Source organism: Castor canadensis, chromosome 3 (genome assembly GCF_047511655.1).
Source record: "Castor canadensis chromosome 3, mCasCan1.hap1v2, whole genome shotgun sequence".
NCBI classification, from domain to species: domain Eukaryota; kingdom Metazoa; phylum Chordata; class Mammalia; order Rodentia; family Castoridae; genus Castor; species Castor canadensis.
The window spans coordinates 58,139,479-58,166,236 of record NC_133388.1 but is presented as its reverse complement, the minus strand read 5'-3'; the positions used below and the strand labels follow the sequence as shown (position 1 = coordinate 58,166,236).

The window sequence follows — 26,758 nt, the reverse complement described above, 5'->3', positions numbered from 1 at the left end:
TTGGTGATTTATAAATTCTCATTCCTGAGGTAGAACTGCCAATGAAGGATCTTTTTGACTACTTAGAAATAAGTGTTTGTATTTGAAGCGTGTGTGTATTTGTGTGCTGGGAGTAGTCTGGGAAGGTATCTGGGAAATAACTTTTTTAAAAGGTTGGATTTTCAGTATTTTGGGCATATTTTCCTTTTACATGCACATCAGTTTTAAAGTAACATGTCAGTTTTTCCCACTCACATATATTTTTTACTTATATGATGCCTAGCCTTCTGAAGTGTACATGAATGTAAAGTTGTTGGAAAGAATGTTTCCCTGAGGTACAGGCTTGGGTATACGTGGATTTTCCTTACCTATATAAAGGTAAATAGTTTGATAAAGTTATCCAGGTTCTCTTATCTAAAGTACATAATGAGATCATATTTAAAAGTTGAAACTAAAATGTATAAATCCTCAAAATTTTTCCTGAACTTTTCACAATTGTTTTTCTTGGGAAACCATATTTAATTAGTGTGATACTAAGAGCATTTAAAAATTTCTATGGTTACTTTAAAGTATTAAATACCCTTCATTTTTCTACTACTTTACTTTTCCTTATTCTTTTCTTCCTGCATCACTGTGCAGGTTGTTCACAAGATCTCTACTACACTAAAGACAAAAGCCTTGAAGCAGAGAAGATGAGAAGCAATCACTTTTGTAGTCAGATGGAGAGGGAGTGTTGGGGAGAAGCTTGTGGCAAACACCAGGGAGAAGGTTAACTGGATTTAATAGGTACACTGCCTGCCAGCTGGCAATCTTGACTATAAGTGTGTATTTTACAAATTAAGAAAAGGAGAATTGTCTTATGTGTAGAGGTTTGCATAGGACTAGTACAATCCCTTTTTTATCATTTACTAATGATAAAAATAATAACTGAATTGAAACTATTGATATAGTCATAATTAGTATTTTTAATATGTATTTGTGATGATGTGATGTCACAGACTACAAGCCAATAAATTCTGAACAGGATGTTTCTTTCTTTTTTATTTTGATAATTTTGTTGGGATTGAAATTATATGGATTGCTTTTTAATTGGTTGAGTCTCACAAAAAATATTTATCATATTTTCTGTTTATGCTCTGAATTTTATTTTGAACTGTTATCATTAAATTTTATAGGTTGTAATAGATTCATAAATGGTTTCTAGATTAAGATCTAGATTAAGGTTTATAGAATAGATAATTCTTTCCTTAACATGATAAGGTAGATTACAGAAATAAAATAGTTAGGTATTAGATATAAAGAACATGTCTTGATGAAATTCTAAGTCTTTATAAAAATAAGTATATGCTGACAACTGATGAGAAACTGTAACAGTCCATTAAAATTTGATGTATTTCAACATGGAAGGTATGATGGGCATTCAATGAACAAAGCTGAATTATAGAGATGAAAGGATCTCTTGTTTAAAAAGTTAAATTACATCACATTTTTACAAGGATTCATCATGATTCTGATTACTATTACATTACAGGGCTAACACTATGCTCATTTTTTCTTTTGTACTTTTGAAACACTTGGCTTAATCAACTTGAAGAAGGAGTTAACAGGGAAGATACCTAGGGAGATAATATGGTGGTTGGGGGGAGAGAGAAGAGGGAGAAAATGTTGAAGTTTAGGTTTCCTAAAAAAGGAGGAAATTATGTAAAACTTGTCCCTCTCATAAAACTACACAGATATCATTAAATATTATTTCCCTTAATTGAAGTGACAAGTTTAAAATTTAAATGTTCTCACAGTTTGTGAATGGAATTTGGCAAATTTAATATGCAATAAAATCTCGTAACAAGATAATTAAGTCTTCGCTGGTTAATTCACATGGCAGTTTAAAAAATATGTGAACTTTTTCTTAAAATTACATCACATGAACTTGTTTCAATTAATAAACTGACAATTTCTTACAAACATAAATCTTTAAAGCATACACATATAAGTGTCAGTAAAAAGAGAAGTAGAGATACTATTCTGCTTATGCTCCATATGATTTTTTGGGAAGAGAAGAAGAGGTACAGCAGCACTAATAAGTAAGGTAGTTGAGACAATACGATGTACTTGCAGTGTTCTAACTTCAGCGTAAATGGTGCCTTCTGCAAATGTTTGCCACATATTTTCTTACTGACAAGACAAATTGCTTCTGATCATTTCTGCTGAGGGAACTTCAAATAGTTTCTGCTGGGTATTGAGGGGGTGGGGAGAAAAGGGAAGGGGTGGTGTGGGTGGTAAGGGAGGAGGTGGTGTGGGTGGTAAGGGAGGGGGTGGGGGCAGGAGGGAGAAATGACGCAAGCCTTGTATGCACATATGAATGATAAAACAATAAAAAAAAGCCTGAGTACAGTTGGAGAATTGATTCTGCACACCATTTTGAGAAAAATCAGGATCTAATATATTTTAACTACTTGCATTACTAATGTTACTCTCATTTTATAACTGGAGGAGCAAATAACTGAACTATCCTTAACCATTATAAAGGAGATTCGAAGAGAAGCAACCCAACACATCAAGATAGGCTTGGCTTTTTCTCTGAAGAAATTTTCTAAATATTAACAAGAAGCAAACTTCACAAGACTCTGCCAGTTCATCCTACTGGATAAATGTCATTTGACTGTCAAAGATTTGAATCTGAAATAATAACATGAGATGTGGACTGTTGGGGAAGATAAAAAGAAATATACCCCATTGTGAGCTGCATTTGGAAAACATTTTTAGTGGTTAATCCAGAAGCTTTTATAATCTTGGCATAATTGCCCAGGAATTTGTCTCAGAATGAGACATGTAGCTAGGTGAGCATGCAATATCTCCTAATGATCATAGTATTTTCTAGATTATTATTCTTAGTTAGAATACAAAGACATGATGTATTGAGAACACCATCATTTCTTTCTTGGTCCCTAATTAGTGTTAGCTATTTTTATTTCAATTATCTATTTCCAAATCTTTAAATGAGGATAAATGAGTAAAAGATCTCTAAGAATTCCTTTCACTTAAACTAATCAAACAGATAGTATTTTGTGTCTTATAATGTCTCTTTGTAACTTGTCTCTAGAAACCATTTGGAATATATGATGAAAAAAGTAAACAATTTAAAGGGGTGGTTAGCTATTTTCCTTGGTATAGGGTATAAAATATAAGTAACATTATAAGACTAACACTATATTAATTTTACTTTTTTTGAAATTGTTGCTGCATCCTTCCAAATATAGAAAAATTCTTAGAATAAGTACTGGTGATGCTAAATTAACTCTAGGGGAAAAGTCCACAAAGAAATTTCAGCAGACTAAAATTTCTATTTGTTCTACACGATAATTTTATTTTCAGTGAAGCAAACTACTTGGACACACTCAAACAAAGGACTTCATGTTTGTTTTTTAAAGGGTTTATAGACAAAACTAATTTAAGATAACACAATTCCAGTCAAATGAAATAACAAATAATAGTGAAAGAGAGGCTCAAAATCACTTATATCTCATTTAAAACTCCATATGCCTTCCACTTGAGTTAAGAATATTTTGGAATTCTAGAAATCTGTTTGAACAATATTAAAATTTGCCAGAACTTAATTTATATGGTAATATATTTGTACCTATTGTTGCTATCTTGCTTTCCTAGCACACATTGCATACCAAAGGAAGTATTTTAGAAAAGCTTGAAAGTTTACAAATGATTTTTGTGTATAAAAGCAACCTACTTTGTCTGAAATAATTCAAAACAATAAGAAACAAAATAAAAGCACAAAATATGTCATAGGATATGTAATTGTCTTACATTTTCTTGCACAATCAAGATTTATGAAATTAAATAAAGCACTCACTCAATGGACTTAGAGCATAGACGTTGAAAGAATAACACAATCTTACTTATCTTTATTTTCCATTGGTAGTCTAATTAGCTAAAAATGTATTGATTCAAAATCTTTACTTTTTAATTGTCTTCCACCCAAAATGTCGTAGGTGAAATCAAATTTGTCCTTCCAACTGAACCAACAAAATTACTGGACAAAATATATGAAACAAATATATTTAGGACACTAGACAGCAGAAAATGAAAAACAGTGTTACTTAACAGATAGAAATCAAACAAAGTGATTGATTCCATGATTCTCCTATGTAGCGTTTATAGGCCATGGTGCAAATAGATGAAACCAAGATTAAGCCTGGTAGAAAATTTGATTTGAGGAGATGAAGCTGAGAATCTAGGGAGACAAAAGTATCTAGAGAGTGATTAACAGAAAATAAATAATCGCAAGTGGAAAGAGAGCAGTAAAGAGGGAAAAAAGGAGGGGGAAGAGAGTAATTTCAGTCTTTTCTAACAAATCTTAAGAATTAAAATGAACAGATTGTTTTCAGTTAACCTTATTACACCCCCATGAAAACTCCAGGTGACAAAAATCCACAAATATCCAATACTAATCAAGGCAAAATTCGCAATATCTGGCACCCAATCAAATTGCCAGGTTTGCAATGAAGCAAGAAAGTAATGACCCATAAAGAGCAAAAGTATCAATCAATTTAAACCAACCAAGAATCCAAGAATTGATGTAGATGTTAGCATTAGTAGGTAGTGACTTAAAACAGTTTTTATGACTGGATTTAGTATGTTCAAAACATTGACTAGAGACACAAATATTTTGTAAAAAGACTCAAATTGAATTCATGCAGATGAGAAGTCCAATGGCTGAGATAAAAAAATAAATAGAGTAAGTTTAAAGGCAGATTAGATACTGATGAAGAAATGATTAAGGAATATGAAGACAGAATATAAACTGTTCAAAATTAAAATGAAAAAAAAAAACACTAACATGCAGTGTAACACCTTCAAGAATACATGTGTAATTGCAGAGGAGAAAGAGCAAAGGTATTTGAAGAAATATCAACCAGAAAATCCTCAAAGTTTATAAAAATTATAAACTGACAGACCCAGTAAGTTCAATGAACCCTATCCCATGCCCATAAAAATTAAAAATATACCAAAGCATATTATAGCCTAATTTTTCACAACCAGTGATAAAAGAAAATCTTAAAAGAAACTAGAGGGAAAAAAACTCACATAGCGTATGGAACAGATATAAGCATCCACAGATTTATACTTGGAAACAATGCAAGCACAATGGTGGACAGGGATCTTTAGAGTTCTGAAAGAATGCTAGAATGGTATATTCAGAAGAAATTTTTTAAATGAAAGCAAAATAAACTTTTTCAAAGTACAGAACTGAAAAGAACTCATCTTCAACAGACCCGCATTTCAAGAAATGTTAAAGGAAGTCCTTTAAGCCAAGTAAAATTGATACCAAATGAAAATAAGGAGCTTCAACACTAAATTTACAAAAAAGATACAAAGAGCTCCAGAAATGGTAACTACATTGAAAACTAACGTAAAAACCAAGTCTGATTTTTAGGTTATAATAAGAACACGTGCAGCTAAAAATACATTGATTCAAAATCTTTATTTTTTAATTGGCTTCCACCCAAAATGTAGTAGGTGAAATCAAATTCATCAGTTGGGAAGTTCTCCAATGTTTGGAAAATTATGAATAAATTTGTGTTAATGTGAGTGTATTCTTTGAAAATTCTTGTACATTTCTTTTGTAAATCCCTGCAGTTACAGAAACATGTTATCACTTCTAATAAACTGTAAAATCTTTCTGCTCTGAATTTAAACTGATCCTATGCTTCCTGGCAACAAAAATTTCACTCCTTGAAGTTTCTTCTTTTAAGCAGTAATTCTGCAAACATAATCCAATGGATTAAGAAGGGCCAAATCACAAAGAAAAGCAACTCCTTCATATAAGATTGCAACATTAAACTTGGAGCTGGCGTTCTGTTTTATGAAACCCTTCTCATTCCTTATACTCTGAGGGCATTGCTTTCTGGATTCTCCCTCTTGTATCTTGGATAATGAACTTATTTCCCTTGAGAGAACAATATAAAACAAGAAAATTCTGTGTTCTTTTTAATGGGGAAAAAAGGATAGATAAGAACTATTTGAATAAATCACGCAATAATTTAATAGCTGACTGCAGATAATTCCATTAATTCTGAACAGTTAAATAGTTTTAGCTAAGGTAGCGATTTTTCTAATTTTTTCATAACCTTATCCAAATTTTTCAAGAGTAGTTATTCTCTATGTTCACTTATGCCTCTCTGACTCTACTGAAAACATTCTAAGTTTATCAGTTATGTCAAAGGTCTAGTCCATTGGGCTCAAATTGCTTTAGATTTGAGTTCCCCTGTCTTCTTTAAATCCAGTGCACATCTGGATCTCTTTATGTAGGACTGGGTTTTTCTTTCGCAGTTCATCTCAATGGTTGATTAGTGCTCTATATGGTTCCATTCTGTAATCACTTTTTTCATATGTACACTTTTCCTTGTTAATACCAAGAACTCTTTTTTTATTTATGATTTTATTAGCATATAATAGTTGTACAGGGGGAGACATTGTGATATCAACATATGTGTCTAAAATATATCTTCATTGGATTAACCCTCTCCATCATTCTCCTTCTTCCCCCCTCCCCAGTTCTTAAAACAATTTAAACAGGTTTCATTCTTGTATTTTCATATATGAATACAAATCACCTCCCACCATATATACCCCCACTCCCCCTTTCCATGTGTCCACCCCCTTCCACTGGTACGCACTCCTGGAATAGATTTATTTTTTCCTCCTGCCCCTCATTTTTAAATTAAGTGTATATGGATAGTCTGAAGGGGTTTCACTTTAATACCAACTACTCGTACAGTTTCAGGTAGCACATATGATCTGATGACTCAAATATGTCTGTCTCTAATTGAAGCAACTTCATTCAAGACTTCAAAATGATATTCCCCAGACATTTTATATCAACATGTCCAAAACAGAAGAAACTTATACATTACTAAATCTTGTCTTTTTTTCCCTTTAGTTATTTAAGTTAATGTGCAGCACAAGCATTTCTCAAGACTGTACAGATTAAAAATCCTTAGTCATTCATGCCTGCCTCCAAAATTCCAAAAGTAAAAATATTCTGTTGGTTTTTACATCTCAGTTTAACTTGAGTTAACTCACTTGTCTATGTTCTAATTTCCTAGGTTAACCTGCAACATCTTTTATGTGGATTTTGCAAAAGCGTCTTAACTGGTTTGCTAACCCCATTTTCTTTGAAGCAGTCTTCCACACAACAACATACAAAATGATGTGCCTTGTCATTTCCTGAGTGACATGTTTTCAAGACTCCCCATTGCCTAAGCTCCATAGGTTTCTTAACCTCATTTCTCATAATCAGTTCTTGATTTATTTTTTTGTGTACCAATTCCAGAGAAACGTCTTTCTGTTTCTCTCACAAATCCTGTGGTATATGACTTTGTTGTCTTTCTTCACTCAGCCCTATGCTGGAATACTGATGCCCAACCTTCCTCTGCTTTGCAGTTCCTTGCCTCAGTTCCAGATTTACCTCATACCATAAGATTTTCTTGCCTCTCCTTCCTATGCTTCTTGTATGTTCAAAAAATCTTGTGCATATCTCTGTTACTGACTTTATTACAGTATGCATTTATGTGTTTAGAGGTATATTTTCACCAATCAAGGTAATGAATCATTTTTTAAAATCTGCATGCCTACCAATGTGCCTGGCCCCTATTAGGAGCTCAAAAGTATTTTGACCTCTTGTCTGTGGAAATAAATGATTGTCCTGAAAGTACTTAATAGACATTTATTAAACTGATGTACATGCCAATAAAATATTATCTGGAAGGCAACATTAATATAACTTAAATTCTTATCATATATGCATTTGATTTAATAACTTTGTGCTAGAAGCACATGTAGGAAGCAAACATATATATATAGATATATATGTATATGAACATTTTAGAAAGCAAGGTTCTTTGATACCTACATATGTATATACATTTTAATATGCTTATGGAACTGCATAACCAGTTCTCAAATAATCTATTTGAACTTTGCCTGATGAAATTTTATATGCCTTTAACAAATATTTAATATTACGTTTATCAATAATGCCTTGGAGTTCTGTCTTCCTAACTTAATTTAATTTAGTGATATTTTGCCCCAGATTCATCTTTTGCAATTGTACTGTTCTTCATAGAAACAAAATGATTCTGTTGTTTTCCTAGTCACATGACTTGAATTGTTCTAATGTATTGTAGAACAATAGCTACTCTTACTCCACTATCCTTTATTATTGTGAAGGAGTGAATGCATTTTATTATTATAGTTAGATTTAGAAATTCAATCTTTAAAGCAATCAGAATTTTACAAAACATAAGAAAGGACATTTTACTAATTTAAAAATTTGCATAATTGGAGAAGTCTCTGATTTTCTATAACCTTTTAACACATGCATGTAATATATAACTAGTAGAAAAATTTCAATGCCATGAATATAATGTCATAAAATGGATTTGAATTCCTTCAAAATAGCGAATACAGGGCTGGGATGTAGCTCAGTGGTACAGCGCTTGACTAGCATGCGTGAGGCCCTGGGTTTGATCCCAGCACCAAAAAAGAAAAGACTAAAAAAAAAAAATAGCGAATATAGCTATCGCTATTAAAATATTTCATTGTATTTTAAATATATGGAAATATTTAGATATATGTTATGTAGATATAGATATGAACTCACACAAATTTACTTACATATGTTTATAAAATCACTAAAACTTTATTTTTAACTCTATTGACATAACTTTGTGATCTGTTGTCTTTAGCTATGTTGATCGCTGATATAGTCATTGAAGTTTCTATGATATTTTTATGGCTAATTCTTTTATATGAGACCTAAGCCTTACTTCTCTCTATAAAAACAAAGACAAATAACCTGCTTAAATTTGTTCAATGTTGATCATCAAAATGACAGATTATTGCAATTGTATTACCTCTAAAGAGACGCATTTTGTTAAAGGTATATAAAATTTCATCAAGCAAAATTCAAACAGATTATTTGAGAACTGGTTATCCAGTTCCATTATTGTAAAAACCTATGTATGTTATTTTTCTTCCAGAAATAAAATATATGCATGTGATTTTAAAGGAATGGATTACATTTTCTCCAGGAAAATCACTTGAGGGGTTTTTTTTTGTTGTTTTGCATTTCTGGAGTTTGAACTCAGGCCCTACGCCTTGAGCCACTCTATCAACCCTTTTCTGTGATGGGATCTTTTGAAATAAGGGGGGTTTCGGGAACTGTTTGCCCATGCTGGCTTGAAACCATGATCCTCCTGATCTCTGCCTCATAAGTGACTAAGATTATGGGTGTGCGGCACCTTTAATAGTTTGATAAGACTATTATTTTAACATATTACTTGATGGGTGTTAATTAATGAAGAAATGGCAGCTTTTCTAAGACAGCTTTTATAACTGAGGAGAAACTTAACTATGAGATTTTCTTGTGCTTTGCCCACAGAGTTTCTGAACATGCATTTTTAAATGGTGCTCATACACAGTGACCTCTGAGCAGAAGTGGCTGCACTTTGCTTACCTGGAATGAAGTAACTGGATAGATATTAACATGAGCCTCATTCCATCGCTGTCCTTTATTCCCACTTGAAGACCACAGTGGATTCTCTATTGTTGTCTGCCCTTTCAAACGTAGATATACATTTAAAACACCTAAAAATAATAATGAAATTTTATTTTTTATAATTTCCTTTGCTTCCAATTTGTTTCTGCTTGACCAAAACTTATAAACATTTTAAAATCAAAACTTGCAAAAACACTTTTAGCTTCTCATCTCTCACCTTTTATCTTGTTATCATGACTGTGTCCTAACACTTAGAACATGTGAATGCTACCTTACATTGCCAAAATGACTTTACAGGGGTGATTAATCTAAGGGTTTTGAGATAGATACATTATTCTAGATTATATAAGTAGGCTTTAAATGAAATTACACATGGTTTTATAATGAGAGACAGAAGATTATATAGGCAGAAGCAGTCCATGTGAAAGAAGATGTCATTTGCTTCTGAAAATGGAGGAAGTGTCCACAAAGTTACAGAATACAAGCACCCTCCACAAGCCAGAAAAGAAAAGAGGATGGATTTTTCCCTAGAGTCTTCAAAAGAAACCAGCCCTATTGACATTTTGATTTAAGTCCTGCAATACTTGTTTTGGATTTCTGCTCTCCACAACTATAAAAGAATACATTTGTGCACTGTGTGGTCATTTGTCATTTGTTACAGCAACAACAGGAAACTAACATAGACTAATATTAACATTCATTTTTCTTCTGAATATATTACTGAACATAAAATAAAGATAGTTTTCATTTCATCAGATGATGAATCTCTTTCAAAAGTTTTGTGTGTGACACAGAAATGATGTAGTAATCGTGATATTAATGATGTGGCAATGATGGTAGTAATTTCAGTGCAGTGTAATGTATGTTGGGCACTTGATTCAGGTAAGGAATTAATCCTCTCAAACACCCTATGAAGTATTCATTGCTTTTATTCCCATATCATAGATAAGAAAACTTAGAGAGAATAAGTAATTTTCTGTGACATTCAGCAAAAAATGAAGAGGCAAGATTTGAACTTAGTTTGAATTTTATCTTAATTACTATGCAGTCAATATTTAAATAAACAAATTTAAAATCAACTTCATTGAGATGGTGACTCTATTATTAAAGTGAACTAGGATTATATTAGAGGAATAACTTTTACTTGGTAATGAACTATTATTATTTTATTGTAAGGTTGATTCAATTAGATAGTATTTTATCTAAGAGTTACATATTTGTATTTATGGGTAAAGTTCTCTTTAGTTTTTTTCTTTTCATTGATTTTATCTTATGTGTTGCAGTTTTATTGTCTGCATTAAGATGTTTTACTGTCTACTTTAAGATGTATTATTTTCCCCTTCAATTAAGATACTATTTCAGATTTTACCTCCACAGTCTGACTTTATTTTTCATAGTGTAAATTCTGCTCTCTTGCTGCTAATATCTTTATCCCACTTCTGTTTTATTTATGGTGATGAATTCTTTTCTGATCTTGTTGAGTTCTTCTTTATTTCTTTTATGCAGTTCCCTATTTTTCTTGACACACTATTCTAGTGTATGATCTTTTGTTTCATAAAGTTTATATTTGCCTGAATTTTATCTTTTTATAAATAAAAATAATTGTAGAGAATCTTTATTGTTTGAAAGAGAATTCAGTGTACAAATTTTACTTTTACATAAGTTAGTGAGTCTTTTTAAGTACTAAATTATTCTCCTATTATGTGCTATGCTGACCTGTTTTTAGTCTATAGAAAGTTAATTAGTTTCTCTCTCTCTTTTACTTTTTATTCCTTCATAAATTATATAAAGCAATATTGTAGTTTTCTTTCCAAAATCACTTTTTGGGATTTTTTTTAACCATTTTACATGGAAATTTTACTCTCTTGGACAGAGTAAGTCATTATTTTTATCAAATTGATAAGAAATCTATCCTGATATCAAATCAACAAGCAGATATTTTTGTTAAACATTAATAGAGTGATAACAAGTTTTATACCTAGTAGATATATTTTGCTAATGAAATACTTCATGCTATATGTCAATGTTTGCTTAAAGTAATAAATAAATGCTATAATAAAACACATATTACTAAATATTGCCATTATGGTTTGGCCCTGAAATGTTCCCTCAAAGGCTCAGGTGTTAAGATTTGGTTCCCAATGAATGTTCAGATGTGGAGATTTTGAACAGTGATTTGATCATGGATGCTCTGATCTCATTAATGGATTCATCCATTGATGGAGTCATACTCTGATGGCATATTTGGAAGGCTGTGGAAAATAGGAGGTAGGGCCTTGTTGGAGGCAGTAGGTTATGGGGTGCATGCCCTGGAAATTTGCGTCTTGTCTCCAGGCCCTTCTTCATACTCTCTCTTGCTGCCATCCTGGCTATCATGAGGTAAGTAGCTTTCCTCTACTCTTCCTTTCCACCATGACATTACTGCAGAGACCAGAAACACACAGCCAAGTGACCAAGACTGAAATCTCTGAAACCATGAGCCAAAATAAACATTTCCTCCATTAAGTTGCTTATGTCAGGAATTTACTCACAGTGACAAAAACTGGCTAACAATGACTTACTATTATATCAATAATGATAAGGTATTATGTCAGAATAATTAAAGAATTAACATTTGTTTATTTTATATGCAACATAAATTCAAATTTGGGTTTTTTTAATTTATGCTTTTTTTCAGATTTCCATGTGAAAAATATTTTGTCTAGGTCTAAAGAAGCCAGGTCTGAATTATCTCCAAGTTACAATTAAATACAATTTAAATGTCTTATACACAGCAATAATTATATTATTCCAATCAATGAATACAAACTGCTTATTCACGGGTATATTTCTGAAGTGATGGAAAAAGCTACATGAATAGGCAAATGACTTTAAAGCTTTTACTCCATCATTTAGTGTTCTTAAGTTCATAAAAGAGAATTCAGTGCCAAGATATTGAAACTTATTTCAGGTCACCTTGGACAATAAAATTAGAGCAACTTGTGAAATAGAACAAAGAAACTCAAGAGAAGTTAGGTTTAGCAAGAAAATTCAGCACATTGTTATAGTATTATAGTAAAAAAATTCAAAGAGAATATGAATGTACTGTAAGTAACTATACTTACAGTAACTGTAACTGTAAGTCCTCAGAGACACTATGTTTGCGCTATAGTAGGCTCCAGATGACAAAATGTGTGAATTCAATCATCTCCAAGGATTTTCTTATACTATGTATCTCCAAAATAAAAGTTGGAAGAAGCTAAGCAAAAATGTCTTTTTCTTTTCCTTGGCTTCCAAGGATCTCATCCTTTGATCTAGAGCCAGTGAAGATTTTGGGGATTATCTCTGTGCTTAAGGATTATAGTCAAAAGGCCTAAATGACTTCAGTGATATTTTATATCATAAGAAATGACCTAATTTGGGATTTCTTCATAGCATTTTTCAAGAGCATGATTCACATAATAATATTAACTTATATAAACTTCTATACAAATTATTTGCATAAACATTATTTATAATTACCTAGTTCTTATCTTTCATTAAGTCCTTAATATAATTGTACTTTTAATCATTTTATTATAAATATATACTATATATTACGTTTTAGATAAATAAATTAAGTATACATCACAAAATGTACACACATATTTCTAATAGATACTTGGAATTTCCAAATTCACATGAACAAATTTTTTATTTGGTTTATTCCAATGTCAATTGCAAATAAATCAATTTTTATTATACTTGATAATAGACTCAATTAATTTGAATTTCACATTTCATGAAAGATGACAATGTGCCAAAATTATCTAACTCCAGCCAAGATCTATGTATATTGACAGATAATTGTTAGCATTATTTGTTTTATACACACATGCAAAATGAAAAATTATAAAAACATTATTTTCTGTTTGAATAGAAATGACTGCATGGTGAAATGTCTGCTCATTTCTTTCTCCAGTCATAACCATCCCCTCAGGTACCCAACTGAATTGCATTAACATCCAACAAATTTTCTTAAAATACCAACTTCTTCAGGCTTTCTACTTCTCTAGTGTATGTCAGATTCTTTATAAGACCTTTAACCCTTTGGTTATATCACTTTCTCTGCTCTCCCAAGAGAGAGGTATTCATTTTCACATCTTGGCACCTTCATTTCTCACCTTTGTCTGCCACTTTCTCTTTACTTAGTACTTCTTTTAAAGGATGCTTGCCATTTTTCTTCCAAAGAAACTTTTAACACCAGTCCTCTTTTTAAAATTTTTTTTGTCACATTGATGGCATTACATCATCAGTATTAAATGCAAACATAACCTCACTGAGATCCTTGTTGAATTATTAACAGAAGGATTGACAGTATAAATTTTTATCAAACAACCTGTGATTTGGTTGGTCTTCTCCCAAAAAGACAATTTCCAAGTAGTAGAGGGAATAGATAGGATGCTTACTATTCTCCATTTAAATGATTTTTCAGATGGTGTCCTTTGCTCTTCTTTCCCCTGGCCAGCCTGAACTACACTCCTCCTACTTATGCCTCTTGCATAGCTGAGATCTTAGGCATGCCCTAGAGACTTACTTATTGAGATGGGGGTCTCACTAACTTTTTGTCCAGGCTGATCTTGAGCCATAATCTTCCCAATCTCTACTTTTTGTTGCATTGGTGAGAAACAAAAGCAGTTAATTTATTTAGCTACCATTAATTTAACTGATAAAATAATATTACCTATTAATTGCAATGAAAATGATGCTTGTATATTTTGAAACACTAATCTTTCTTAGTCAGTTCATATAATTAATTTTGCTGAAACACATTAGCTTCTACTATACAATGTTTAAGGACCATCACTGATGAAGAATTACACAGGAGGAAAATAAGTTCAAAAACAGTTGGTTTAAAACCATATACTTAAGAAGCAAATTCATCAGTGATTGATTACTTATAGTTTTGCCAGAAAGTCTGAGACATGTCTATAATAGGATATTGACAATTATTAACAAATTGTGGTTAGAGCATACTAATCTCCTCCCCTTCTAAATAGTTCTGATTTTTAAAAAGCAGCTTACTCAATGAATATGGCTATTTTGTCACATTGATGGCATTACACCATCAGTATTAAATGCAAACATAATCTCACTGAGATATTTGTTGAATTATTAGCAGAAGGATTGACAGTATAAATTATTATCAAACAACCTGTGATTTGGTTGGTCTTCTCCATCATTTAAATGGAGAATAGTAAGCATTTTATCTATTCCCTCTACTACTTGGAAATTGTCTTTTTTTTTTTTTCAGTACTAGAGTTTGAACTCAGGGCCTCATGCTTGCCAGGCAGGTACTCTACCACTTGAGCCACTCCACCAGCTCTGGAAGTTGTCTTTTGATAGGAACTTAATTACGAGAACATTAAAATTGCATGTTTCTTCAACTGAGATTCTTCTATGATTGATGTAAAAACTGAAAAATAATGGTCTAACTCTAAGGAGAAAAAGATCCTAGTAGGTGAGACTATTTCTTTTTTGAGGAATATATTCAAGATATAAGCAAGAGACTTGATGTTCTTTAAATTTGGTAAAAAGAAACATGGTCTTTGACAAAAATGAGAGAAAAAGTCAGACTCTTAAAAACCATGAAAAATACATTCACTTTGCATGTGAATATAAAACATTTAAATTCCTAGTTTAAAATCTTTGAATGCCACCATATTTCATATTTAGAAAGCTATAATCTAACTCTTTAAAAAGAATAACCTAAGATATCTTATTAAGATAAACTTAATAAGAAGTTAGCTTAGTTTCCTTTTTATATTAAGTTAGCTCATCTAAGATGACATATACAGAAAATAAATTTTAGTTCAGGTCAGAATCTTATCTCATGCATTATAGTTTTTCTGTCATCTATCTCTCTATGTATACTTTTTACTTAAACACATTTTTTATCTTTCTGAGGGTACTAAGTGAACATAGTACTAATTACACTCTTCAATAGTTCTTTTATAATATTCATCTCTTGGTATTAACTCATAAGAAATAGGTGATAATCTTGCCATACTTTTAACTTTAATAATCAGAGTACTTAGCTACAAATTCAATTTGAATCAATAATCAACTTCAGTTTTCTTTATTTTCACAATATATAAATTCTTTATGAAATTGTCATCCATTTCTAATCTAAATATTATGTTCTCAATTCCCTTAATTTTGCTTTTACAGTAAAAAAAAAAACCCTAATGTATTTAGTTTAGGTCATACTTTTTATCTAGTGAGCATTTGTTTTCCAATAAATAATATTTAAGTAAATAACATTTACTGTTTTTAAGAAGTTTATAGGGCTGGGAGTCATAGCTCACTCCTGTAATCCCAGTTACTAGGAAGGTTGTAGATAGGAGGATCACAGTCAAAGTCAGTTTCCAGGTAAAAATGCAAGACTCTACTTGAAAACTGCCTAAAGCAAAGAAGGTCTAGGGGTGAGGCTCAAGTGGTAGAGCACCTGCCTCACAAGCACAGGCCCTCATACTGTGCAGATCCCAATACTGGAAAAAAAATATCTAGCAGGGTTCAATGTATTTAGTGTATCCAACATAGATATTGGCACCAGGAGTTAGGGGAATAAAAAAAAGGGAGAACTAGCTATAATCTCAGTCCTTCAGTTATATTTTAAAAGAAAAACATGAATCATCCAGATGGTTAAGAAAAGAAGGAGGAAAAATTATTTATTCTATCACATAATTTTAAATTAACATTTATCAAATGCTCAAATAAGTACTTGTATGTAAGGCACTGAGTGATGGGAAGAGACATCATTTCTGCTCCCACTAAACAGGCAATTAAGCGAGACAAAAGCTTGTGAAGGGGACTGGGTACAGCAAGCTTGATTTGAAGATTCTCCAGTATGGTTGGGATAGATTACAGAATTATTCCAAGGATAAGTCAAAGGGGAATATGTCCTTGAGGATATATGCCACTGGTTTTAAAGAATGATCTTAACCCTGGAATTAGGGACAAGCTGACTCAGCTGTACACTGTATCCTGAAACACATCTGGAGTCCTGAGGACTCCTGCCCTCAGCTTCAAACTCTCCTGTCTCCATATGGTTGACCTTCTTATGCTTCTGTTTACTATTCCCCTAAACCTGTCTACTCTTTGAACACACACATCTGTATTTTGCAGAGAAAATAAAGACTTTCATGTCTACTTGCTTTTCTTCTACCCAGGGATATATCAAAGCCACATTCCTATTATTTTTTCTAACCTCACTAGAAGTGACATTGGTTTCTTTCTTCAAGACTAGTTTCCTTATTAGAGCACTAAATTCCCATCTTTTCATAAAACTTTCCCTCTGAGTTTTATATCATTAAACTTACCCTTTCTATGAACTCTTTTCCTCGTAAAACAGGCCCTTGGATAACCCTACTTCACTCTGTTTCATCACCTCTTCCTCAACTAATGGTCATCAGAGACACAAAATGGTAAACTTCATTAACAAAGCCCTTTTTCTTTTCTTCTCATTTACTGCACTGTGAAAAGAGCTTTTTAAAGACACAATTTCACTGAACTATTCTTATTAAGTTCAATGAATATATTAAAAAATGGCTTTTATATTTTTCTGCTAATTTCCTGGTGTGATATGATGCTTATATCTCATATCCTTCTTTTATAAATAAGTAATAAATGTATATATTTATATATATGTAAACTAGGTTTTTAATAAGCTTTGTCATATTTAGTGACCTCATATGAGACTCAATTTCTTTGCAAGAATATTTAAAAACTTAGCTGATTCATCAAGAATTAAAATGCTCACTAATAGCCACAGGAATGCTGACATGTATATTTTTTCTCAATAAGCAGGTGTCATATCATTTTTGTGTAAATTGCTAGCCAGTTTGAGGTTAACAGGTTGCATCTTTCATTTGGAATTTTTTTTATTCCAAATGATGTTGATGAAAACATTAACAAAAATTTTATCTGTGTGGCAGACAAACTTTAAATTTTTTCCCAATAATCTCAACATCCTGACATTAACCTCTTCTATAATTCCCTCCCCTAGAATATGAGCTGGAATGATCAACTCAGTTTTAATAATTAGAATAAAGCAAAATCATGTAATGCCAGTTCAGAGATTAGATTATAAAAATTCTTCTGTGCTCATTTGCTCTCTTTCATGCCTTTCTTGTTTGAAGGAAGCCCATTACATGTCATGAGACAGCTCTGTAGAGAGATCCATAGGTTAAAGAACGGAGAGAGACCTCCCACCACCAGCCAACAAGGAGTCGACATTCTTAGTACAATGCCTGTGGGGAAATGAGGCCTGCAAAAGCATGTGAGTGGGCGTGAAGGTCCTCCCCATGCTGAGATCCTTGCCTGGCAACTTGAGAGACGCTCTATCACATGAGTCATACCTTCAATCCACTTGCTGTTTTAAGACACAGATTTTTGAAGAAACTTGTTATGCAGCAATAATATTACACATGTGACTTCACTTAAAAGAGGAATCTTTTCTCAGTAATGCCTCGCTGTCACCTACTTGTCCATTGCTAGACAATGATGACTCTTCCCAATGACATGCTGTCCATTAGTAAGTTAAAATCGCAAGATTTACTTATAATTATTAAGTAGTAACAAACGAAATTAGGATATTAGAAATCCAGGAAGAGTCACTTTTGAATCAGGAATTTCAAGAGAATAAACGCAACCTAGAATGTGATTTGTATTCTAGGCTTACCACTAAATGAGGGTCTGAGAATTAATATATGTAAATTTTAACTGCAGGCACCATTTCCAGAGTGAAGTGCAAGCATATCTTAGAGCTGTTGGACTCTAAGCACACCTTAGAGCTCAGTTTTACACTACCGCAATAAAGTTAATATTGTGACATAGGGAGTTGCACGATGTTTTTGGTTTGTTAGTGGATAAAAGAGTTATGTTTACATAATACTGTAGTCTGTTAATTGTGTATTAACATTGTATCTAAAAAAACAATTTATAGACATTAATTTAAAATACTCTATTATTAGGGCCAGGAATGGTAGCTCAGGCTTGTAATCCCAGGTACCAGGAGGCAGAGATCTGGACGATGGCAGTTCAAAGCCAGTACTGGCAAAAAGTTAGTTAGACTCACCCTCCCCCACCTCAAGCAACAAGCAAAGTATGATAGTATATGTCTGTAATCCCAGCTATGCAGGAGGTATAGATAGGAGGATCACACCTCTAAGCTAGTCCTAGACAAAAACAAGAGACCCTGACTGAAAAATAAAGCAAAAAAGGGCTGGGAGTATGGCTCCATGATAGAGTATCTGCCTGGCAAGTGGGAGTTACTGAGTTCAAACCTCCCATACTGCCAAAAAAAAAAAAAGAAAGAAAGAAAGACTTAGTGTTAACAAATGTTATCATCTGAACTTTCAGCAAGTTATAATCTTTCTTGCTGGTAGAAAATTTTGTCTTGACACTGAGGCTGCTATCTGATCAGACTGGTGGCTCCTGAATGGGAGAGGCTGTGGCAATTTCTTACAATGAGACAAGGGAGTTCACCACATTGATTGACTCCATCTTTTGCAAAAGATTTCTTGTAGCATGCAAGCTTGAACTTTGAAAAGTCATATGAGTCCTCTGAAACCTTGCCACTGATTTATCAACGGCATTATGTAATATTTAAATCTCCAGTTGCCAGCGCTGCTCATGGCACTTTCAACAGCTGTCGGTTCCATTGAGGGAGACACTTTGCTTATCCTTAACAGCAACTCTTCCTGTGTTACACCATTCAGCCCCATCTTCACAGCGAATCCTTTTCAGAAGATTTTTCAACTTATTTTGCACAAATCCATCAGAGGAATGACTGTGTATAACAGCTGTAGCCTTACAAAATGCATTTGTTAAATAATGATGCATTGAAGTCAAAATTACTCCTTGTTCCATGGACACCGAATGGATGCATTAGAGACACGAAAACAACATGGATCACACTACACTGTCGTCAGAGCTCTTGAGTGACCAGTTTCTTTGCCAATGAGCATTAATATTTTGAAAGAAATCTTTTTTTCTGAACAGTAGATCTCTACATTGGGCTTCAAACATTTAAACTATATTGTACATACATGTGCTGTCCTGCAGGCTTTGTTGCTCCATTCATAGAGCACAGGCAAAGTAAATTTAGTGGAATTTGCAAAGGCCCTAAGAGTTTCAGAATAGCAAGTGAAGATTGGCTTCAATGTAAAGTCACTTGCATTGTTAGCACTTAATGCATAACAAGGGTGTTTGTCTTTCGAAGCTATGAAGTGAGGTATTTACTTAACCTCTCTACATGTGAAAGTCCTAAAATCCCTCTGTTGTTTAGCATCCATCCATCATTTTAGCTCCACCTTCAGGATAACTTGCTGTAGCGTCTACATCAGAATTTGCTATTTCTCCTCCTTAGTGTATATTATAGAGAGAACTTTTTTCCTTAAATCCTACCAACCAACTTCTGCGAGCTTCAAATAATTCTTCTACAGCTTCCTGACTTCTATTAGTCTTTATAGAATTGTAGAGTTAGAGCCTTGCATTGGATTAGGCTTTGGCTTAAGGTAATGTAGCAGCTGGTTTGATCTAACCAACCATTAAAACTTTGTCCATATCAGCAATAAAGCTGTTTTGTTATCATTTACATGTTCATGTGAGCAGCACTTATAATTTCCTTCAAGAATTTTTCCTTTGCATTGCCAATGAGCTTAGTTTTCAGCCTACCTGGTCTGTTGACACACCTTCCTTTTTAAGGCTGATCATCTTTAGCTGCTGAAGGAAAGTGAAAAATGTATGATTTTTTTGTTTGACCACTTGACATTGTACCATTTTGGGGGTTAGTAATTGGCCTAGTATCAATACTTTTGTGTCTCAGGGAACAAGGAGGCCCAATGAAAGGGAGAGAGATGAGGGAACAACCTGGTGGTGGAGCAGTCAGAACACATACACAATTTAATGTCAGCTGTCTCTTGGTATGGTTTGTTGCGCCTCAAAACAATTACAATTTTAATGTCAAAGAACACCAATCATAGATCACCAAGTATTATAAGAGTTAGCAAAAAAGTGACACAGAGACACCAAGTAAAGAACTTGCTGTTGGAAAATGGCACTAATGAACTTGGTGGATACAGGGTTGCACAAACCTTCTATTTGTAAATAATGCAATATGCATGAGTTGCAATAAAGAACAATGCAATAAAATGAGGCATGCTTGCATCTTGTCTAGTCCAAGTCTGTTATTCAGTGTTTGGACTGGGTGTGTTTACCTAAATTTCAGGAAGCTTCATGCCTGTGTCCCAATGAGGGGAACCCAAGTAATAGACTTGATATCCAGCCTAAACTTTGACCAAATGAAGCTGAGAAGTGGAACAAAAAAAAAGGTCAAAAATGGAAAATGTTTACCAAGAAATAGAGAACTGCTCCACCCCTAACATGAGAAGAATAAAACCAGCAGAAATCAATTGGACATCCATTAACAAGAGGATAAGAATAAGAATTGTGAAACTAAAAATACATTAGAATTATCTTGGGACTCAGAATAAATATGAAGAAATTTTGAAAGGAAGCCTTAAAAAAAAGACCAATCTCATACATAAGGTAAATATACATTCTGTTCCTTAAGAATATCAAAATATTGATCATAGAATTATTTACTTAAAATCTAATAAAAATTTACCTCCACCAAGGGAAATTGGAAAAGGCAAAGATAGTTCTTAAAATATACTCAAAGTAGAGAGTAAGTGAAGTATACACGATCAACTAAAAGGATGAATTAAAGCTGAGTCAACCCTACCTTTGTTAATAAAACGGCAATCTGACAATAAATAAGATAGTGTGGAAATTTTGTGGAGGGTCATTTCCTTTCATAGTTTATGCCATGTTTAAAATATAACTATGCTTATAGCTTTCTCAGTGCTTTTGCAATCTATATTCTGTTTCCCAATAATTTCAGTCACTCCTATAATATTTACTTTCTTTACTCAAATAGCTCATGCTTTCTGCTGCACAAAATCTGTAATAACTCATTTTGACTATTAAATAAGTGTCATATGCTTAGCTCAGCTTTTTGAAACTCTAATAAGTCTTCTTGCAAAGCAGTGAGAACAGGCAAGCTCCATGAGCTTCCCAGACTAGTGCTATGACTTTACCTCTTATCAACCACATGAGGAGCATGCTATTCTTTGTTTATCAGTTTCTTTACCTATGGAACAGGATGATTTTTTAATAAGCACAAATGCTCATTGTGAAAAGTGAGAGAAATAATCCATGAAGTGTACTGGTCCATGGACTGCTATTATGTTGTTACTACCTTGTGAGTTTCTGAGTGACCTATGCTATGGGTATCTATCATTTGATAGAAAACAATGTCTATGCTGTCTGATTTATCCAAAACCACAGCTTTCTGAAACAGGAATTATTATTCCCATTTTACATATGGGGGCACTAAGGTGTAAATAGTCTAAGTGACTTTTTTAAAGCCTTAAAGTGACTGACTGCTACCGCCAAGTATCAGACCAGGTCTGCTGACTTCCAGTTGAGAGCACTTTTCACTGTACAAAAGCTGTGTTTCCACCCTTCCCACATATTGCTTCACTGTGAAGAACACTGGACAATAGTGTGGACTATGAGTTTGAATCCTAGCACAGCCTTACTCAGCAATCCATGCAAACTTCTTGCAGTTCAGGGTTTCCTTTTTCCCACTGTAAGAATTGGACAATGACACTCACTTTTACAAACTCAATTAAAAGCATATCAGCTCAAATAATGTAGGAGCTGATATATACTACATGCCCAACTTTATTAGTTTATGTCAATATATATTTATATTACTTTTGTTAATGTGTATCAAGAGGTTAGTGTCATCCTAGCTCATGTCAGTTCACATCATATATTTCTTACACATGTAGAATAAGATTACATATTCTGCATATTGACGAATTTTAAAAAAAAATTGGTGTTGGATTTAGAATTGTGTATAAAGACCTGGAGATCTGCATGATCCTTCCTTAAGCAAAAACGTGTGCAGTCCTCTCTCAGAGCTGTGTAGTACTCAACATAGTTGTGCCTTTACTCATTTTAGCCTTCACTACTACTGTGCAAGGTATCTAAGCCAGGGAGTGTGTCTGTACCTTTCCATTCTCTTCCAGACCTAGCACATTCTTAAATCTTAAGTGTTAAGGATAATTCATAAATAAGAAAAACAATCATATCACTATTTCAAATATGTGGATGGTGCTGAAAGTATTTGTCAACATTCTTTCATCATCATTACTATGCATAAGTCACTAGTCAATCAAATCTCTTTGGAAAGAAACAGCCTAAATTATGCAACGCCTATTCCACAAGTGAAGCAAGCTTTCTCTCACTTTTGTTACTACTGAACCTAACTGGGAGTGACAGGAGATGGAGAAAGAACAAAGGATACACAGACAGACAGAAAGTTGGGGTCAGGTGTGTTGGGCGCTTGGATGGAGATGCACAACAGCCTCATTGCTTATTTTCTCTATCTTGTCTTCATTTACTCTGCTTCTTTCATCTATCTTTATTCTTTAAGGCCTTACTCCTTTACAATTCTTTAAAACCTTGTTTCTAAAGTTTTTCTTCTTTCTATTCTTTAAAACCTCACTTCTAAAGTCTTTTTATTTATTTATTTTTTTATTATTCATATGTGCGTACAATGCTTGGGTCATTTCTTCCCCCTGCCCCCACCCCCTCCCTTACCACCTACCCCCTTGATACCCAGCAGAAACTATTTTGCCCTTATCTCTAATTTTGTTAAAGAGAGAGTATAAGCAATAATAGGAAGGACCAAGGGTTTTTGCTAGTTGAGATAAGGCTAGCTATACAGGGAGTTGACTCACATTAATTTCCTGTGCATGTGTGTTACCTTCTAGGTTAATTCTTCTTTTTTTTTTTTTTCCATTTTTCTTTTACTATTCATATGTGCATACAAGGCTTGGTTCATTTCTCCCCCCTGCCCCCACCCCCTCCCTTACCACCCACTCCACCCCCTCCCTCTCCCCCCCCCCAATACCCAGCAGAAACTATTTTGCCCTTATTTCTAATTTTGTTGTAGAGAGAGTATAAGCAATAATAGGAAGGAACAAGGGTTTTTGCTGGTTGAGATAAGGATAGCTATACAGGGCATTGACTCACATTGATCTAACTTTTTCTCTAGTTCCTGGTCCCCTTCTCCTATTGTTCTCAGTTGCTTTTAAGGTATCTGCTTTAGTTTCTCTGCGTTGAGGGCAACAAATGCTAGCTAATTTTTTAGGTGTCTTACCCCTCATATCTCTCTTGTGGGCTCTTGCTTTTATCTTGTGATCAAAGTTCAATCCCCTTGTTGTGTTTGCCCTTAATCTAATATCCGCATATGAGAGAGAACATACGATTTTTGGTCTTTTGGGCCAGGCTAACCTCACTTAGAATGATGTTCTCCAATTCCACCCATTTAAAGTCTTCTTTTCTGTTCTTCCAAGTCTCTTTCCCTAGACTCGCACTGTTCCATGTTTTCTCTTAGCTTTTCTTTAGCATAATCTCTTTTAAAGTCTTTGCCCCCAGATGTGCACTGTCCTATGTTCTCTCTTTAGCTTTCTTAAAGCTTCAGTGCTCAGACTTGCACTACTCCATGTTCTCTTTAGCTTTTCTTTAGCTTAGCTTTTCTAAAGCCTATGTATAAAGTTTTAGGTGCAGACTTGCACTGTCCTCGCAAGCTGCCAACCAATTCTATTAACCCTTATTTAGCAATTCCCCTTTAGCAATTCTCCTTCAGCAATTCTTTTCCCTTCAGCCAGCAATTCATTTTTCCCCTTCAGCAATCTCCCTCCATCAATTTCCCTTCAGCCATTCATTTTCCCCCTTCAGCAATCTCCCTCCAGTATTTTTCCTTCAGACAAAAGCCTCCCTTCATCCAAAAGCTTCTCACATCTGAAAACCTTCCCCATCAAAAAGCCTTTGTCAGGGGGAGGGGAGCAAGGTGGAGAAATTACCCAAACAATGTACACACTTGAATAAATGAATAAAAAAAAAAAGACTTCATCATCCAAAAAGACTTGTGTCCTCTTTTAGCAAGTCTTTTATACCCAGTGATAAAAAAGGAGGTGGAGCAGCAATTCTCAGGGAGGGGCCTGACACTGTAACAAGAGGAACCTGCATTTCTGCTTCTAAACAACTTAGGAAAAGCAGCTGAGCTGCATCTTGCCTTTTTGCTGCCCTCTGCAGCTGGGACTGTGCCAAATCTCAGCCTACAGATTATTTGACATAAACATTTTAGGAAAAGCAGCTGCTCTGCATCTTACTCTAGCCCTGTTTTGTGGCTGGGGCTGTGCCAAATCTCAGCCTGTAGAACATTGAGTACAACTGTGCTTATGTCCTCATAGGCTTCTCCTACTCCACTCTCCACACACAAGAAAATCTCATAAAGACTTTAATGTATTATAGGGCATAGTGGTTCATGCCTGCAATTCTAGCTACTTAAGAGGCAGAGATAGGAAGATTGCTGTTCAAGGTCAGACTGGGCAAAAGCATAACTCTAAAGGAAAAAGGGCTTGGGAATGGTGCAAGTAGAAGAAGGCTGGTTTAGCAATCATGAGTCCCTGAGTTCAAACCCCAGTACCACTAAATATAAATAAACAAAAATAAATAATGTAATGTATTGATGTACTTTCTGAATTATGATTCAAGATGAAGGAAGTAGGAAATTAGAAATTTTATTATTTCAATTATTTATTTATGAGGGACTCATACCTGCTAGGTAGGCACTCTGCCATTTGAGCCACCTGCCTAGTTCAAGGGAATTCTTAGTATCTTAATTTGTAAATTTGCATGAAAGTCATTTAAAAGCCAATTATCAAACCAATGTGGTACCTGCCTGTAATCTCAACACTTGGGAGATGGAGGTAAGAGGATCTCATGTTCCTGGCTGGCCAGGACTAAATAGTGAGAACCTGTCTCAAAAAAATCCAAAAAAAAAGGCCAATTGTTTTCATACTGTGTGTGAAACTTTCTTCCTATTAATTACTTGACAGAAAATAGAACTTATGCATCTCACCTATATGTTGTCCATACATATGATAAAAGAAGCTGAAACAATATGCGCTGTTTGTAGGTCCATAGGGATTTTTGGGGGCTATGCTGAAAACAGGGCTGAGAAGTCGAGCCTTTTCACCTTCCAATCTGGGTCGAGATGTCTCAATGTACATATAAAAACCTTAAAACAGACAAAATAAAGTGTTCAAGCAGCAATCTTATCAGGCAACATGGAATTGCAAGTCACTGAAACATTTCTGAGCATTCATGCAAAGTAAATATTGATATACAAAGTGGCTTTAACAAAAAGAATAAATGATTACCTGATTAAAGATAAAACATACAAACATTTGAGAGAAGTTGGAATTTTAGACTTAAATTAGCAAAAAGAAAATTGTTTTGACTTCCTAACTATATATGTCAGTGAGTTCTGAGAAAAAATTGTCTATAAACTTTGGAAATACCTGTATTATTGGTACTATACATAGATACAATGTTCATTCCATAATATTCAAATGTATAGCTAACTATTCATTTGTATTTTGTATAAATAGCATTTCTGAAGTCTTTGCTGTGAAGAATTACTATGACAATTCAGTCTCTTACCTTCTTTGGAGCCACTACGGTCAGCATTAGGCCCTGTGTTAGGAGTATATTTCGTATTTCTTGTTGCAGTACTTTGTTTTGTCCAGTCAAAATTGTCTGTATCATCTTGGGTGAACAAACAAATGTTACCATCTTCAAATCCACAGTGAAACTCCCCTGTTAACAAATTTTAATTAAAGTAATTAATTCTAAATTAGTACAAACGTAGCAGCATTGTACAAGAAAAAAATTAAATGTTATATAGCAATAATAGTGCAAGATCATAATAATGACATAACAGCCTTGATCGTGGACAAGATTAAACACAAAGCCATTATAATTTTAATAAAAAATTAGCAATTTTGTCAGCGTGTATCAACTGTACAAGGCAATGGGTTTCTTTATGACATTTCCATACATGCATATAATGAACCTTGATCATATTCACCCCTCTATTATGCATTTTAAGCTTCCTCTTTCTCCCCCTTCCTCATTCCATATCCCTACGTCTCTTTTTTAAGAGTACCAATTTTATATGTAAATAAGTATTTTATGAAATAATTGAGACCCAAAGCATCTTCCTCAGAAATATCCAGATAACTGAAATTAAGTAATACC

The 26,758-nt window shown here is 33.7% G+C and overlaps 1 protein-coding gene across 2 annotated transcripts in view; it reads right to left on the bottom strand.

Annotated features, from left to right (window-relative positions):
* Window positions 1–26,758, bottom strand: part of Mdga2 (MAM domain containing glycosylphosphatidylinositol anchor 2) — an 815,899-nt gene that overhangs the window by 8,181 nt on the left and 780,960 nt on the right. For both annotated transcript variants that reach the window (XR_012446173.1, XM_074068038.1), the window contains exons 13-15: window positions 26,162–26,317; window positions 25,578–25,736; window positions 9,512–9,642 (exon numbers count right to left, since the gene is read on the bottom strand). Coding sequence is in view for 1 of the 2 variants with exons in the window: in XM_074068038.1 (XP_073924139.1) it covers window positions 9,512–9,642; window positions 25,578–25,736; window positions 26,162–26,317 (446 nt within the window). In the remaining variant the exon portion in view is untranslated. The remainder of the gene's footprint in view (window positions 1–9,511; window positions 9,643–25,577; window positions 25,737–26,161; window positions 26,318–26,758) is intronic.